At 38.9% G+C, this 17,490-nt stretch overlaps 1 protein-coding gene across 4 annotated transcripts in view; it reads left to right on the top strand.

The window, feature by feature from the left end:
* The first annotated feature begins 279 nt into the window (after positions 1–279).
* LOC309660509 (phospholipid scramblase 2) overlaps positions 280–17,490 on the top strand; it is a 32,008-nt gene continuing 14,797 nt past the window's right edge. The window contains exons 1-5 of one of the 4 annotated variants that reach the window (XM_082461301.1): positions 500–636; positions 6,806–6,831; positions 9,712–9,753; positions 14,421–14,623; positions 16,740–16,782. In XM_082461301.1, the coding sequence (XP_082317427.1) occupies positions 6,819–6,831; positions 9,712–9,753; positions 14,421–14,623; positions 16,740–16,782 (301 nt within the window). In that variant the 5' untranslated portion in view covers positions 500–636; positions 6,806–6,818. Of the gene's footprint in view, positions 637–6,805; positions 6,832–9,711; positions 9,793–14,420; positions 14,624–16,739; positions 16,783–17,490 lie in introns of all 4 variants that reach the window. The other 3 variants (XM_082461300.1, XM_082461303.1, XM_082461302.1) reach the window with 3 other exon arrangements.

Here is a 17,490-nt window from a genome sequence, read left to right as displayed (position 1 = left end):
TAGTGGAAAGAGAGAGACAGAGAGAGCGCGAGAGAGAAACAGAAAAGACACCATAAAGAAAAACAAGTTTGACTCGCCCTCATTTGTACTCTGTACCGCCCCCTGCTTCCTGGCTTGAAAGCAACGGGAATCTAAGGGACCGAAGTCGGTCAAGGCCCAGGTAAAGGAGGTTCCCCTGCTAGAGGAGCAGCCAGAGTCCACCCCGGAGGCGGCCACTCCCCTGCTAATGACCAAGTTCCAGCTGGTTTCGATCTCCCAGTTCCTCGAGGCCCTGAACCTCAGAACCAACGTTTTTGGAGCCTCTCCAGGGGTCAGAAAGGGAGCTGACAGTCTCTCCGCGCCGCAGCGGGGCGGCGGTCCCGCCTCCAGGTCTCAAGCCTCCGGCAGCGACGCGGAAGCGCCAGCCCGGGGACGAGGGCGGGAAGCCCCTTTGTAACTCAGGATCTAGGAAACGAAACCAGAAGCGACGGGTTTCGTCACCGAGGTCTCTCGGAGGCCTCTTTCCTGGTACCTTCAGGGAAGGCTGTGTAAGGAGGACTCTCGACCGCCAAGGGTCGGAAGCCGAGCATCGGCCCCGCGCCCGGGTTCCCCGAGCTTGTCTCACCGCAGGCAGCGCCGGAGCTGCTGCGGCCACAGGTGGGTGGGCGGCGTGCTCGGCCTCCTCCCGCGGACGCCGGGCGCGGGGCTGGCGCGGGTTCCCAGGCCGGGCGGGGGGCACTGGGGACTACTTGGGAGCGAGGGGCGCGAGGGCCGGCGGGTTGCGTTTGCGCTGAGGTTGGAGGTTGGGGGCAGGGGGGTTGGGGGGGCTTGGGCCCCAGCGGCCTCAGGAAGCGACCGCAGAAGCCGACCGGGGACTCAGCAGGGGGCCCGGCTGACCTAGTCCTATCCCGGCCCATCCCAGGACCTTTCCAAGGCCAAGGTGTTTTCTGCCTGAAACCGCCTTGTAGGTTCGAATGCGCTTAGTCCATCTCTTAATAGCGCGGAGCTGCGCTGGATCATGGCCAGAACCTGGGCTCAGCGGTATCTGCGAGCATTTAGGGGTATTCAGAGGGACGATTAATAGACCCTGCTAGCTGTCGTTGAACAGTCAGTATTAGTGAGGAGTGTGGCTGGAGCCAAAACTATGCTAGGCACCCTGGGACACCAGAAGATTTGGGAAGACAGGTGGTTTATCACATAGAGGCTAAAAGCCATTAGCTCAGGAGTCCACCTGCCTGACTTGAACCTGCCTCTACTACTTAATATCTGTGGACTCCCAGGCAGTTTCTTCCTACACGTGCCCTCCTTGGCTCATCTCTGAAACTGGGTAACGATCAAAAGTTACAAGAGTTAGAGTGTGACATATAACTTTGTCTGGCACTGCAGAGTGTACTCAGTAAACGTTAGATTTATTACTTTAAATATTTGAGCAAGTCCCTGCTCCTCCAAGCTCACCGTCTGGGTCCCATGTGGTTTTATTTAGACAGCTATTCCAGCAAGTCCTGGAATGGCCACTTCCCAGTTCCAGGAACAGGCAGTCAGTGTTTCTCCTAGTTGAGCAATTTGAGATACATGGTTAGTGCAAGTGTCACTTGCTTAGTGTGAAGTATCAGGAGATTCAGGGTCCCCTTGTTCTTCCTGGAGCTTTCTTAACAACGGAACTTTCTCTTAATACCACCCTGGCGAGTATGACAATTGTAGGGCTTTGAACACTGAACAAACACAAGGAAATGAAAAATAAATGAAAAGGGAAATGAGTGGGTTTCTGCAGTTGGATAGAAGTGTCACACGAAGCACCTGAGTCACAGATTAGCCAGCCTTCACGTCTGTAAGGTAACTGTCCTTTCTGACTGAAGGGAGTGAAATAATACTGTACACAACTATTGAATCAGCAAGCACCAATTAAGTGTCTTGTCCTGACAGGCCATGCTCTGGCCTTTGAGAGCTTAGACAGGAAACCTGTAAGAACTGTTCCCTGTTCACCTCTCTATCCTCTGGTCCAGTGATCTCTCTCTCCTTCTGTGCTCTGTGACCCACAGATCTTTATTCCCTTGAATGAGCCAAGCTCCCTCCCTCCAGCCTCAGGACTGCTACCTATGCAGTTCCCCCTGCCTCTAATGCCTCACCCCGTCCAAATACACACCTCTGTAGCATGGTTGATTTTAGACTGCCTTTGGCTCTCAGATCTTTCTGACAACCCCACTACACTATCTCAATTAGTGCCTCCATAACTCTTTTTATAGAACCATTATTTTTATTCATAGCACTAGTATTTGTAATAATATATTGTTAATTGTCTGCCATTCTGTTCTAGTGATTGTTATAGTGCCTTACATGCTCTATGCCTTCAAGCAATATTCCTTGGAAAGAGGCACAAACTTTATAGTGAGTCACAATTTACAGACATACTTATATATGTATATGTGCATTTATAGATGTGTACATGAGTGTGTATACTCTATTGCATTTTCTTTAATAGTGCTAAATTTTAAAAAACCAAAGCATTGTAGTTAAGCAGTGCTAACTATTGTGCTTTACATTTTTCAAATTTTGAAAATACTAAGTACTTACAAAAAACTCTTGCCTGGCCTAGTAAAAAACAAATAGCCAGGAGTAAATTTGAAACTCTTGCTCTCTGCCTTACATAAGAAAGACACCATAAAGATAGTCTCTTAACAAATTTCACTGAAAATTGGTGATTTGGGATAATGTCTTTTTTTTTTTTTCCCCAGTGAATCAAGGACATGACTGCAAAGGAAATGAATCGTGAATCATTCATATGAGCTAGTTAGTGAGCTGTATAACATTAAGTAACCATTAACCTCTCTGGCCTTAGTTTCCTCATTTTTAAGGAGGGAAGGAAACAACACAAATTTGTGAGGGAGCTCTGAGTTGTCAGGAAAGGCTTTTCAGGAGTAATAAAGCAACCAAACTAGGATAGCTGACATAAAGATTAGTTTATGTGTCTTTGGTCTCTTTGGTTTAGTTGCTAGTTTTGTACAACACTTGACCACCTCTCTCTCAGTTGGTCCCAGTTGATGAAATGTCTACGTTGTTCTTCAAGGTTTACTATGAAATGCTATCCCAATGTGGTTCTGAGCATATTCGTTTTGATTTCTTGAATCTAAAATACAGAAGTGGTATTTTATAGGCAGAGTCTCTCTTATCAGGTTCGTTGCACTGATGATGGCCTCAGCCACCCCACTTCCGTCCCCTGTCTTGGACATACGTGTACTGGTATACTCAAATCCTCACCAACATCTTGGCCACCTGTTTGTGTGAACCCATCTGTTTTTGCTCTGCTTGTCTTTACCAAAACCACAGTTCAACAGATGAAGTGCTTTTGACCTTAGGTGTTAACCTTTCTAAATGCATAAAATTTACATACAAACGTAAGCTGAACAACATGGAAATTGCTTGATTTGTGACTTAACCTCAGCAAGGGTTGGGTTCTCAGCTAGCTCTAATTCCTCCCCTCCCCCTAGTCTAATATCTCATTTTCATTTATTCATAGGAAGTTAGGGATATAGAATTCTGGGATTGTGTTTAGAGCAGTAATGTTTTGTTAAAATAATTAAGGACACGTATCTCCATCTTGGGACTCTGAGAAAAATGTTAACTGGCTTGGTTTTTGGCAATTAAGAAGTAAAATTGGATAAGTAATCCAAATCTAGTTTATGCCTAGTTCATAGGCTTAGTAGTTTCAGGATCTTTCAGAATTAGGGATGTTTCCCCTTTGGGTTGCAGGTTATACTTTAATCTTTTTGACGAAATAAGATAGAAATTTCAGGACCCCAAGAGACGGGTCAAAGGGTTTCCTGTAATATGAATTGTGGAGCCATAACTGGATATCACGTGCACTATTTCTCCTTCTCCCGGGTGGTAGAGGTTTATGATTATCTAGTATCCCATAGCACCAATAGAATAGGTCTTAATGGTGTCTGATAGAATATATTTAACAGATATATGCTTACATGTATATAGTATATGATGCCTTAATTTCCTCAAAAGCTCTCTTTTAACAAGTTAGGATAAGTGTGTAGTAATCAGATTATAATTTGGAATTCTGTATTTGTCCTGAAGTAATTATGATTCCAGTGGTACAATGTATAATATGACTTCATTAGAGATCTTTTTCTTTTAGTACAGGATAAATATGATTTTCTTGCAAGTCTTTCTGTGATTTGTTTCTTACTAGGAGTAGTGGAAGACATTATTTAAAAGTTATCATATTAAATTAATTAACTAATAAATTAATTCATCCAGGACACACAGCCCGATCATTCCCAAAACTGAGTGATGTTATGTCTTGTAATAGAGCCATTAAGTTTGAGAAAACCAAAACATCCTTAAAACAGCAAAGGAGAGCGGACAGGGATGAACACGGGGGATGTCTTTAGTCCACAAGTGCGTTATTCTACCTGGCACACATACAGGTTCAACTGTCACTTCACATTTTGCACCAGAGCTTACGACGTAACCTTTTTCATGCTTGAGATATTAGGAACTTGTGAAAATTCTAAAACCTACAGGAAAATAAGGACCCAGATTATATTCTGCAGTAGTTTTGCCAACAGGTACTCATCCTCACAAAGCTATAGTTTAAGACTCAAAATAACGTGACCAAGTAGGAAGGAAAGAGTAAATATGAACAAATGAGCTCTGTTTTGAGTCTGTTTCACTTCCTTTCCTTCGATTTCTGTGCAAGGAGAGAATTATCTCTGGCTTCATGAAAAGTAAATACTCTTATATTCGTAGTTGGTACTCATTCTGCAAGGACTTGGGAACTTATTGCTCCAATGCTTAAGAACCTCCCCCTGTTCCTAATGTGATGCATAGCATCCGTGTATGAATTCCCTCTCTTCATAGCACATTTTTAATTTCTGACTGGCACTGAATTTCCCAGGCTCAAACAACTAAATGCTAAGAAGAAATATATTTTAAATTAAAACTAAATTTTTTTTCCATCTCAGATGTATAGACTTGCCCTCCAGAAACTATGGAATTTTTTTGCCGATTCAGTGATTTGTTCACGAAAATAAATTGTTTAATTCTAAAAATTAGACCTCCAGGTATTATTTAGGATTTTTCCTTGAACTGAGTGCCCTTCTGACATTTTAGGCAAGGTAGGAATGACTGAAACAGTAGTCCCTTAAAATTGCTAAGTTGGTTGAAGGGCCATATAACATTTTTTAGAAAAACTAATCATATTATGAAGTGATCCTATGAGAAACAGTAGTTAAGTAAAAACTTGAGCTGTTTAGTCCAGTTTGTTAACTAAGGGATACTACCCATTTCTACTCCAGAAATGGAGTAGTTTTTAAATGTTTTATGTATGTTAGGGTACTGAAGAGATTGGGTATGAATTTTAATATACAGTCTGATCACAGAACTGCGTGTTGACAAAAGTAATCATGGCCTATTGTATGTAAGAATTTAGTCTCCTTTCTTAGTTGTCCTTCATATGATAGAACATAAAACACAATAATGGCCTTTGAAAACTTTTGGTATGCTTTTGTTACATGTGTTTATTAGCTTATTGTTCACCTTCTTGAATAACTGCAGAAAAACATAAATTTTAATCTTTTTGTACTTTTGTCCTGAGGAGGTCCATAGCACTTGGTTTCTGACCAGTTAATGCTAACAGGGGGTAGTATTGTACTAAGAAAATCCAGGAAGTCAAATCTGTAACAAAAAAACATATTTTTAAATTTATTCCAGGGCCAAGAAAACCCATTACTGAACTCCTTGAGTATATATAATTAAGAGGTGACTGTAATTGGAATATTCTTAAAAGTTTTACTATATTATTAAATTTTATGCTTATAACAGGCAATGATAAATCGATAACTTAGAAAAGGAGAAGAGGGATATGGTTTCTTCTTGGGAACACCAGATTTTAGTTAAGGATATGGAAGGATCAGTTGACTTTTATTTACCATTTAGGATAACACAGTAGAAGGAGCTAGTAAAGGGGGAGCAAAAACTGGAGAGGGCCTGGGAAGGGCAGAGCCAATTCATATTAGTGTGTGGGTCCCAGATAAAACAACTGAGTAGCAAGTTTTTGCCTAATGGGTTAATTGTAATTAACAGGCAGATAGGGGTTGGGATTTAAAGTGGGGAGATAGGAAAAGTAGTGACTGGATAATTGTGGGAAAGACTAGGATGGGATCAAGGCAGTAGAAGGCAGAAGTATTGAGTCTAATGTTTCTTATCATTATTCTTCTGTAGAAATAAGCAAGACAAAGTTTCAGTTGGATTATCGTGGTGTTACAGCTACCATAACCCCTGAGTATATGTTTTTAGGCTAAAATCATGTATTGATACACAAACAGGGGGTCAGGCCTTCTCAAATTTGTTGTTGAAGCTGGGCAGAACATGTCCTCAGGACCTGGAATTTCCAGAGATATCTACAGCAGTGTGACCTGATAGCTAACCTTTTTCCTTCTCCTGCTGGACCACGGCTGCAGCCCAGCCCTGCACCTGGATGCTGGATTGCATGCTCCCTGTAGATTGTGTAGGTTGGAAGGCTCCAGTTTTTAACTGCAGGGCCTTGGGCTCACAGTGTTTCTGTCTTTCTCCCTCATTGAACCCTCTCTTCCCAAGATTTTTAGAAATTGTTCACCATCCTGGACTGACCTACAACTTGTAAAATCCTACTCAGAAACATAGCAGCAGGGAATACGGTCAAGACTGAAGGGTTTAAATGACCAGATTCTGGAAGACTAGATGAATAGAGGAATATCTCATGTGTATATAGTTTCAGAGTATCTTGTTTCAACTGTCATATTTGAATTATATATTTATATCAGGTCTTCTTTTTCAGAACTGTTTAAATCATGGACAAACAAAGTAAGTAATCTAAGTGTTTACTTTCCACCTATAATGTTAAATCTCTCGTTAATGTGTTATTTGTCATAATGTTCTATTCAGTTTCTGAAAGGATATAATTTGCTTTGTGTTGTTTATGTTCCAGAATCTTAAGTGTGGGCCAGTGTTTTGGCTGTAGAGAAGAGGTACACAAATATCCATGACCACTAATTTTTCCTTTAAAAATAAAAAAGCCTTAGATAAACCTAAGACATTTTAGGCTTACTGGGAAATATGTTGTATAATTTATATTACATTTCATCTGAATCAAGTTTCCCTTTTCTATGTGCATTTTATATACAAAAAGACTGTTCCAATCATATTGTTTAACAAACAATGACTTTAATATGCCAGGACATTGTAATAAAATGCTCAGATACATCCCCAATATATATCTCATAAAACACACATGTGAATAGGCTTAAATAAATACAAATCTTTATTTTATGGCTTTTTTTTTTCAAGAAAATTCTAAATAAGATGAGTATTAACCAAACATGTAATAAAAGCCTTTGTCTTTTAAAAAATCCAAGTTTCTGAGGAGAAAAAAAAAATCCTATGGGAAAAATAGGGAAAACAAAATCCTGTTTTCTGAAGGATCTCTATTCTCTATATGTTTGTTTAGATAGCCAAAGAGATGTTTATGTCTACCACAATGCCAGCCTTGTTACATATACTAGATACTCTTTAGGACCAGAAACCTTGACTTTCATTCACGAAGTTTCATGATTTTTCTTAATGCTTGCTATACTAATTTAATTTTATTAACAATACTTACTTTACTTTTTAAATGTAAATTTATATAGTATTAAGCTATTTTCTTTGCTACAAAAATAGGATGCTTCAGATCACTTAAAAAAAATCATTGGGTCCTGGTGACAATTACCTTTTAACTCTTCAGCTTCCTATATACAAATGCATGTGTTTGTATGTATATGTGTGCATAAATAGAAATAGAATGTATGTATGTATATAAATATATATATAGAGAGAAATAACAATAACTTGTTGACAATATGAAAGTCCTATGATTTTTGTAAGTTATTCTAAGTTGCATTTCACAAATGCAGAAATCCATCCATAAGTCATATGCTCTCTGATCTATGTGAGCACTTGACCATGCATTTATTTTCTCTTTGTATAAATTCCCCTGGAATTCCCGAAACCAGGATCATTGCTCTGGTACCAAAACCCCAGGGATTATGAGCTCCTAATTTCTTGAATCTGTCAACTCCTTGATATGTGTGTGTATTTATTTACTATTGTTTAAACAGTGGTACCTGTTAAGAGGTGCCAAAATGTGACATATTATTTAAGAATGGGTCTTTAAGTCACACTTGCAGTGTGTTTCCTTGGGATCTGTTGAGTCTGATCCTGTTGCTTCCAACTCAGGTTGGGAGTGGGGGCTGTGGATATACAGCCTCGAGAGCTAGAGAACTAGGAGCTCGGCTACTCACCTGAAGGGATGGTTGGGATGGAATGACTTGTGATATTGCAGAGATGTGTGACAATTCGGGGTATGCTGTGGTGTCTGTATGGGGAAAAGCCCTGACTCAAGTAGAGGGTTCTCTGTTCCCTGAATTTGCAGTGTCCATGGACTCCATTCTGCTGAAGTTATTATGAAGCCAATAATGGAGAAGAAAGGGGGTGGAGGTGGGCACAACCCAGCCTTCCTGCTGAGATCATATGACTTGAGTTGTCTTTCAACACCCATGATACATACAGGAAATGTGTCAGATTGAAAGTTTGGTCAACTTTTTCTTCTACACTGTTGCCATGTCCCCATTATTCAAAAATAAACTATTTTGAGTTTACAGTTAATAAGCCATAGGGAAGAGAGGAGAATATGGTGTAAGTGTAGTGTCCACTAGACCATAAATTCCATGAAGGCAGAGCCAGTGTAGCCAGAGAGCCTAACTGAGGGGTGACATAGGAGATGCTAGTACTAAATATTTATTTTCTGGCCAGGGTGGTTGCTAAAGGAATGATTAGAGAAACACGAATATGAAGAACTAGGAAACTGAACCATTTGTACATACATATTAAAGATTATTCAAACTACATTGATTAGCAGATAACGAAAGTTAATATGTTTATTTATTGTAACTAAGTCAGTTATGATTTTTGTAGTTCAAAATCAGTCAAATACTGGGAATTTCCTATAGTTCAAACTTAATGGGGTAGTTCCAGAATAAGCATAAAAAGGATATTTAAATACTGAATTGCATATATTATTTTAAATATTTAAAACATAATTCTTATAGCAACAATTATAGATATCTTTAAAATCACCTGTTATCCTTCCATTATCAAACCCACATCCAACTAGGTTCATTTATCTCCTTCACAGTCTACGTAGTTTTTTGTTTTTTTTTTTTAACATCTTTATTGGAGTATAATTGCTTTACAATGGTGTGTTAGTTTCCGCTTTATAACAAATTGAATCAGTTATACATATACATATGTCCCCATATCTCTTCCCTCTTGAGTCTCCCTCCCTCCCACCCTCCCTATCCCTGAGAAGACCATAATTCAAAAAGAGTCTATGTAGTTTTGAAACAATCTATTTTTCCTAGTAACAACAAAATCAGTGTATGGGAGAGAACACTCATCAGGCATATTTGAAAACTAGAAACTCAGCCCCAGTAATTAGCTGCCTATTTTATCAGAAGGGAATTTGTTTGCAACAGGATTCTACTGTAGATTAACTCTGATAACAGGCATAGCTTTTGTTAAGTGAAGAATTCACTTTGTTTCAATACAACACAGGAGCATATAAATGAAATTATCTAAGAACAATGCATTTTTTTTTGATATGTATTTTTTTAAGAAGATATATGTTTACCTCTCCTTGAATTGCAGATGTGCAAATGAATGATCCTCAGCCAGGAACACAGTTGCCAGGTGGGTATCCCCCTGAATATCCTCCGGCAGCTTTCCCAGGTAAAACACTGGCTTAAAGAATAAAAAAACAAAATTTATCAGTTATTGATATTCTCCAAAGGGTGTGTGTGTGTGTGTGTGTGTGTGTGTCTGTCTGTCTCTGTGTGTATTTTAGTAGTGTCTTTTACTAAAAGTTCAATAATGAAATTTGCAGCCTAGTTCTGGATTTTTTTTCTTTGACTATATGTTATCATAAATATCATTAAAATATTTTTTATTTATACAGAATAGTAAAAGTGTTGTGTTAATAAAAACAGTAATAAATTGACATTTAGCAAATAAGATATAAGGTTGCACATAAATTAAACCCCAAAATACACATATTAAGTAACAGATTTTATCGATTCTCCATTCATTCTGAAAATTATGGTCATGCAGTCACATTTAGGAGATTTATCTCTGGGTGTTTTTGAGTCATTTATTGTCTGGGGTTAATTATGTTCAGTGATTGTCATGCAAAAGAGATGACTGCTTAAGCCTGGAAGCTTCAAGCAATAGAAACATAGCTACCTGGGATAATTCTCATTTTTATTTTGTAACATACAAAAATGTGAAAGCTTTGCTTTTATATACATGCTTAATCATGCCTTGCCTTTCTAAGAAAAGTAACTGAGTCATATCGCTACATACCAAGTAATATATTATTTCTTTTGAACCACCGCATAGAAGACTTCAGAGATTTTCATTTAGACAAATGCAGTTATCAACATTACCATCACTTGGGCTTCCCTGGTGGCTCAGTGGTTAAGAATCCTCCTGCCAATTCAGGGGACACGGGTTCGAGCCCTTGTCCGGGAAGATCCCACATGCCGTGGAGCAACTAAGCCCATCACACCTACTGAGCCTGCACTCTAGAGCCCGTGCGCCACAACTACTGAAGCCCGCGCGCCTAGAGCCCATGCTCCACAACAAGAGAAGCCACCACAGTGAGAAGCCCGCACACCACAACGGAGAGTAGCCCCCGCTTTCCGCAACTAGAGAAAAGCCCGCGCGCAGCAATAAAGACCCAACGCAGCCAGAAATAAAATAAAATAAAAAACATTACCAGAACTTTAACAAATGGCAGAGTTCATGGTGCACCTACATTTGCAAGTAGGCAGGCTACCCACATCTTGAGAGACCATCCTGAGGACTTCGGATCAAAAGGAGTCTTGTTTGGCCAGAGGGCGTACGCATTTTTATTCTACTCTGAGCAAACAAATCTGTTTAGGAGGTGAACGGCTTGTTTAGTTGTCTAGCCAGAAACCTCTCAGTGGAGCCTGGATCTCATCCAGATGTTTGCATTTAAACGAATGTGAGGTAGAAAGACTCCCAAGGCTCTAAGATGATAGTTCTCAAAGGGGCCTATACTTAAGTATTACTTGTAAACTGCTGAAAACACTAGTACCAGGGCACTATCCCAGGAAAACTGAAACAGAAGCTCTGGTTGTGGGACCCCAGGATTGGTAATTTTTTAATTTCGCAGGTAATTCTAATGTGCAGCCAGGGCTGAGAACTGCTGCTCTCAATTTTTAAATGGTTGGTGTTTGAAGAATTATTAGCAAGTCTATAGTATGCACCCAAGGCACTTGGAGGATATTTTAATCCACCCATGGCTAAATAATAGTAGGCGATACATAATTAAGTTATAATCGGACTTGAGAGTTTGTGAGAAAAATAGCTCAAATTTCTTTCTCAAGTCGAAGGCCAATATAGCACAGGTTTTTTATGACAATGAAGCTAACAATAGTGATAGATTAAAACTGAGAGTTTATTGTGCCTAATGTGAATTAACTCATTTAATTCTCAGACAATATTACGGGGTAAATACTATTAATTATCCCCATTATGCAAGTGGGAAAACCGGCATAGAGAGGCTGGATCAGGCTTCAAGTTCTGGCTTCTGTACTTAATAGTTGTGTTGTGGTTTTAAGCAAGTTGCTGTACCTCCAAGCCTCAGTTCTTATCTATAAAATGGGCATAATATTTTCTAATTCAAGCGTTTTGGAGATTAAATGAGAGTATGTGTACAGCAACTAGCACAATGCTTTACAATTAATAAATGACAAATATTTGCTGACTATTATATTAATAGTATATTAAATCAATTGGACTTTAGGTAAATGAAATATTACCTAAATTTCAGGTAATTCTATATGCTTAATCCATTGATTTGGGAAATAATTATCCTCTCCAAGAATCTCGTGAAGGTTTAATAATGCTAATAATGTAACCAATTAATTCACATCTCCTCCCCCTCACTGGCTTGCCTATGGTTTCATCTTTGCACTGTAGTCAGTGATGTTTAAAAATAGTTATCTGTTAATATTACAGACAGTACCCAATGGGTACATCATTGGCTTCCTTTTGCTTTCAGGATAAAGACCAAAATGCTTAGTTTGGTCCACCAAACCCAAGGGGCTCCCCTGCCTTCTCCTTGTCTGTCTCTTAAGACTGTCTCTCCTGTTCAGGTAGACTGGCCTTTTTGCAGATTTTTAAATGCCCTGTGTTTGTTACTATCCCAGGGCTTCTTTCTGAAATATTCATTCCCTGCTGCCCGCCTACTCAACTCCTTTGTATCCCTCAGATCTCAGCTGAGGGTGGTCCTCAGGGAGGCTGTCCCAACTCCCTCCCTCTGTCTCTCCCCATCTAAACACCTTCCTTTGGCACATAAAACCCTGGTCCCTCCCTTCAAAGCCCTTGTCTCTGATTTTAGTTAATCACTTACTGACACTGGTGTTGTAGATCCCTAGAGTAAGGGTGAGTATAAAATTCTCTCTCCCATTAGGCAATGAGGGCAGGGGTTGCATTTGCATTTCCCATTTTAAATCCCAGTGCTTGGTACTCCTAAAAACTTTGCAAGATATCACACAGATCATGGAACTCAGTCTTCTGTTTAAAATCCCTAGAGCCCATCAGTCACACTTGGAATAAAATCCAAACTCCTTATTAAGGGGCTCCCAAGATGAATTGATCCTGTTTCTTTACTGACAGCTGTTTCTGTTCTTCCTCTCCCTTATAATGTCCCTCTCTTTCTCAAACATGTCAGATTTATTCCTAAAGTCAGAGATTTTGTATTTGGTATTCCTGCCTCCTGGAATATTTCTTACCATATCTTCACACACACTTTTTCCCTTCTCAACTTTTAGGTGTCAACCATAAATTTTATCTATCTAAAGTAACTGGTTGATACCTTGCCCTCTTCCCCATGTATTTTCTCCATCAGGTCAATCTGAAATCTTTTTTTAAGATTTATTTTCTTTCTCCTCTAAGCTCCCTGAGAGCAGGTTGCCTTGTTGATAGCTGTATCCTTTGATTCTATCCTCTGATTCTAGACCCAATCACATTATAGATCGTCTGTAAATATTTATTCATTTAAGAGAGAATAAATTATAAAACTATATTTAAAAGACATTGCTATGAGGTTTAGTCTGTCTTCTGAGTCTTACTTTTTATTGGTGTATGTATTTTGTCATCAGTATTCCACTTAAAAGTATTCACAGTTTTCCTGCTGTAAGTGTTAAATTTTGCATAGCCTTAACTGTTAAAATGTTGTGGGACACAGTTCTTTGCAACTACATCCTCCATTCCTATGGAACAGCTACTCCGCAGACTATTCATTTAAGTTGTAAAGTTATGAAGCTTCATGTTTGTAATCACAAATTCATGTGGAATAGAGTATATACTCATTTCTTCCTCTACTGTGCTTAATAAGTACTTGAGACAATTTTGCGTACTATAAGGTTTTACCTTCCTTGGTTCTCAAACTGTATTTTCCAGAGAGCTTAGGGTGCCAAACTGAAATTTACATTTGTAACCTAGTATCATAACTTAACTTTTTTTTTTTTTTTTCATGTGGAGGGTTTTAGGAATGGAATACACCATGGGTTAAAACTTCAGGTAAATTGTTAACCCAGAGGAGTATCTGGCCAGTACTGGAAGGAATGACATACGCTTACCGCTATACTAGGGTTTCTCAACAAAGGCACTACAATATTTCAGGATGGATAATTCTTTTTTTTTTCAGGGCACTGTTCTGGTCCTTGTAGGATATTTAGCAGCATTCCTGGCTTCTACCCACCAGATGCCAGTATCCCCCTCCCTTCAATTATGACAGCCAGAAGGGTCTCCAGACCTTGCCAAATATGCCACGAGGGGACAAAATCACTAGCAGTTCTATACAGATAAGAAATGTCACTTGTTGGAATTCTAGAATTATCATTTTTTACAGGGTGGTTTGGTCCTAGAAATGCTGACTCAAAGCCTTTATTTTGGGCTTTCTACTCAATGCCATCCCTCTTTTCCAGGAAGCCATTACAGAATTTTTATGTACCTGACTCTAGATCGTCGTTGACTTTCTTTCACTTTATTAGATTTCAAGCATATTTTCACCTGAGTTTTGAATGATAAGGGTAAGGCTGTGGGGCAACTCCAAACACAGCCTAAAACCCTCAAAATAGGAGTGGACCTGAAACCACAGGTATTTCATTGAAAAATCACTGAGAGAGAAAAACACAAACCTTAAGCTTCTTAGAAACAGGATTTCTAAGTAGAAATTGTAGTTTGTAGATAGCTGGGGTGATCCTAAAAGAGTTGAAGTTTGCATTTTTCTCTGCAGTTACAAATAGTTTCACATGTTCATATTTCAGGACCTCCAGGATATACCGGCTATCCTGGCACCCAGGCTGGTTATCCAGTCCCGCCAGCTGGCTATTCAGGTGCTGGCCCAGTCGGCTTTCCTGTCCCATACCAACCAGTGACTAGTCAGCCAGGCGTGCCTGCAGGGGTACCATGGATGCCAGCACCACCACCTCCATTAAACTGTCCACCCGGATTGGAATATTTGACTCAGGTAATTCAATGCATAAAAGACTCATTAAAAACAAAACTGTGCTTCCAGTTTACTTAGTGAGATTAACAATTGGCTAATTCACAAAAGCCTGAAATGGTAAAACAACCTGTTTTGCTTACAGATTACTCTAATTCTTCTAGGTCAGGTTTACTTTTAAAGCAAAATGAAAATGTCTTAGGAAATTGTATTTTCTATGATCTTGAATATAATCTGCAATGATAGCTAATAGCAAACCTTTATTAAGCTTCCAGGCTTTGTTCCTAAGTATAATTCATGTATTTACTCATTTAAATTCTTTTTAAAAAATTCTGTGATATACAAGTGCTATAATTATCACCGTTTTACAAAAGAAGAAACTGAGGTCCAGAGAAGTTACGTAATTCGCCTAACATCAAAATGCAGAGGAACCGGGAATGGCTTTTTACTTCTGGAACCTTAGTTCTGGATCCTGTGCCCTTTAATCCCAATACTGAATAATTTCCTAGGAGTTGGAAAGAACCATCAAACTCGATTTAGTGTTGATTTTCCATAAGTGGTACCAAGAAAGGAGTTATTGATTTGTGTATAATATGACCTACCTTTCATTATAATTAAGAAAATTACATTTTTATGTTCCTTTTGTTCTTTGGAAGACCCAATTTTATTAATGCTACCAATAAGAAAAAATAAATTCCTGGATTTTAACGAACTACATGATAGCTTATCTCAGCAATGTGAGATTTAGTATTTGTCTGCCATTAGAAATCTGGTAGATTAGTTTTCAGTAAATGAATTGTCTCTCTTGCACTCTCTGCACTAATTTAATTTACCACAATGCACTTGGGCAGCCTATAATATAAGAATTTTGCACTGTTGGTGGGAATGTAAATTGATACAGCCACTATGAAGAACAGTATGGAGGTTCCTTAAAAAACTAAAAATAGAACTACCATACGACCCAGCAATCCCACTACTGGGCATATACCCTGAGAAAACCATAATTCAAAAAGAGTCATGTACCACAATGTTCATTGCAGCTGTATTTACAATAGCCAGGACATGGAAGCAACCTAAGTGTCCATCGACAGATGAATGGATAAAGAAGATGTGGCACATATATACAATGGAATATTACTCAGCCATAAAAAGAAATGAAATTGAGTTATTTGTAGTGAGGTGGATGGACCTAGAGTCTGTCATACAAAGTAAGTCAGAAAGAGAAAAACAAATAGTGTATGCTAACACATATATATGGAATCTAAAAAAAAAAAAAAAAATGGTTCTGACGAACCTAGGGGTAGGACAGGATAAAGACGCAGATGTAGAGAATGGACTTGAGGACACAGGGAGGGGGAAGGGTAAGCTGGAACGAAGTGAGAGAGTGGCATTGACATATATATGCTACCAAATGTAAAATAGCTAGCTAGTGGGAAGCAGCTGCATAGCACAGGGAGATCAGCTTGGTGCTTTGTGACCACCTAGAGGGGTGGGATAGGGAGGGTGAGAGGGAGACACAAGAGGGAGGGGATATGGGGATATATGTATACATATGGCTGCTTCAGTTTGTTATATAGCAGAAACTAACACAACATTGTAAAGCAATTATACTCCAATAAAGATGTTAAGAAAAAAAAGAAGAATTCTGGTAGTTCCTAAATTCTCTAAGAAATACCCTAAGCAGATTTTTTTTTTTTTTAAATTAGGCCCTTACAAAATGTTCAGGGAAGTTATCACCTACTACAAATGATATCAAAAGGAAGAAAAAGAAAATGTTTAGATTTGTAGAAAAAAGCTCTTTAAATGGCTGAAAAGGTCTTAATATGTCTTAGGCCCTTCTGGAAGGTACATTTTTTTCTAATTTTTATAGGGATTCCAGTGTAAGTCCATTTTGTTTGACCTGAATTTGCCCACATTAATAGTGAACACGTTCAATATTTTTTTTTTTCAGTTAAAAATATATTAACTTTAATTTTATATCTAGAAGTAATATAAACAATTATTAAATATCGATAATATTGATAAATGTTGATAATTGATTATATACATTCTTTTAAAATATAAGAACACTCATGTTAATTTGTTTGGCTTAATAGCATATGATACATGGTTACAGCTTAATTTTTTTTTATTATAATAGATAGATCAACTATTGATTCATCAGCAAATTGAACTTCTGGAAGGTATGTATTCATTGTATTTATCATATTTCTAGGAAGAGAGGACATTTATGCAGATAAAGGCATATCACCAACCACAGATATAACACCTTCAGTGATGCTGGATATTAAAACTGGTTATTTACAAATGTCTCTCTTTGTGATAATGAATTGATAAGGATTATCAGCAGCTCATTTCTTGAAATTAGGAGTCAAGTGGTAAAATACTATTATGCTGGACATCTCTCCTCTTGATACAGACCCTAACTTAGAAGGAAACCAGTCAAAACTTACTGTTGGGCTTCCCTGGTGGCACAGTGGTTGAGAATCTGCCTGCCAATGCAGGGGACACGGGTTCGAGCCCTGGTCTGGGAGGATCCCACACGCCGCGGAGCAACTAGGCCCGTGAGCCACAACTACTGAGCCTGAGCGTCTGGAGCCTGTGCTCCGCAACGAGAGAGGCCGCGACAGTGAGAGGCCTGCGCACTGCGATGAAGAGTGGCCCCCGCTTGCCACAACTAGAGAAAGCCCTCACACAGAAACGAAGACCCAACACAGCCAAAAATAAATAAATAAATAAATAAAAATGTAAAATAATACAGACATACCCTTTATTAAAAAAAACAAAACAAAAACAACTTACTGTTGTTCCCCCTTCTCTCTAGAAATCATTTCAGTGAGTCTGTCACTTTGCCTAACCTCTGTCCCTTCAACTGTTTTTTCCCCAGTTTG

Source organism: Balaenoptera physalus (assembly GCF_965194825.1).
Source record: "Balaenoptera physalus genome assembly, chromosome: 4".
Taxonomy (NCBI): Eukaryota; Metazoa; Chordata; class Mammalia; order Artiodactyla; family Balaenopteridae; genus Balaenoptera; species Balaenoptera physalus.
This window is presented reverse-complemented; position numbering and strand designations above follow the sequence as displayed.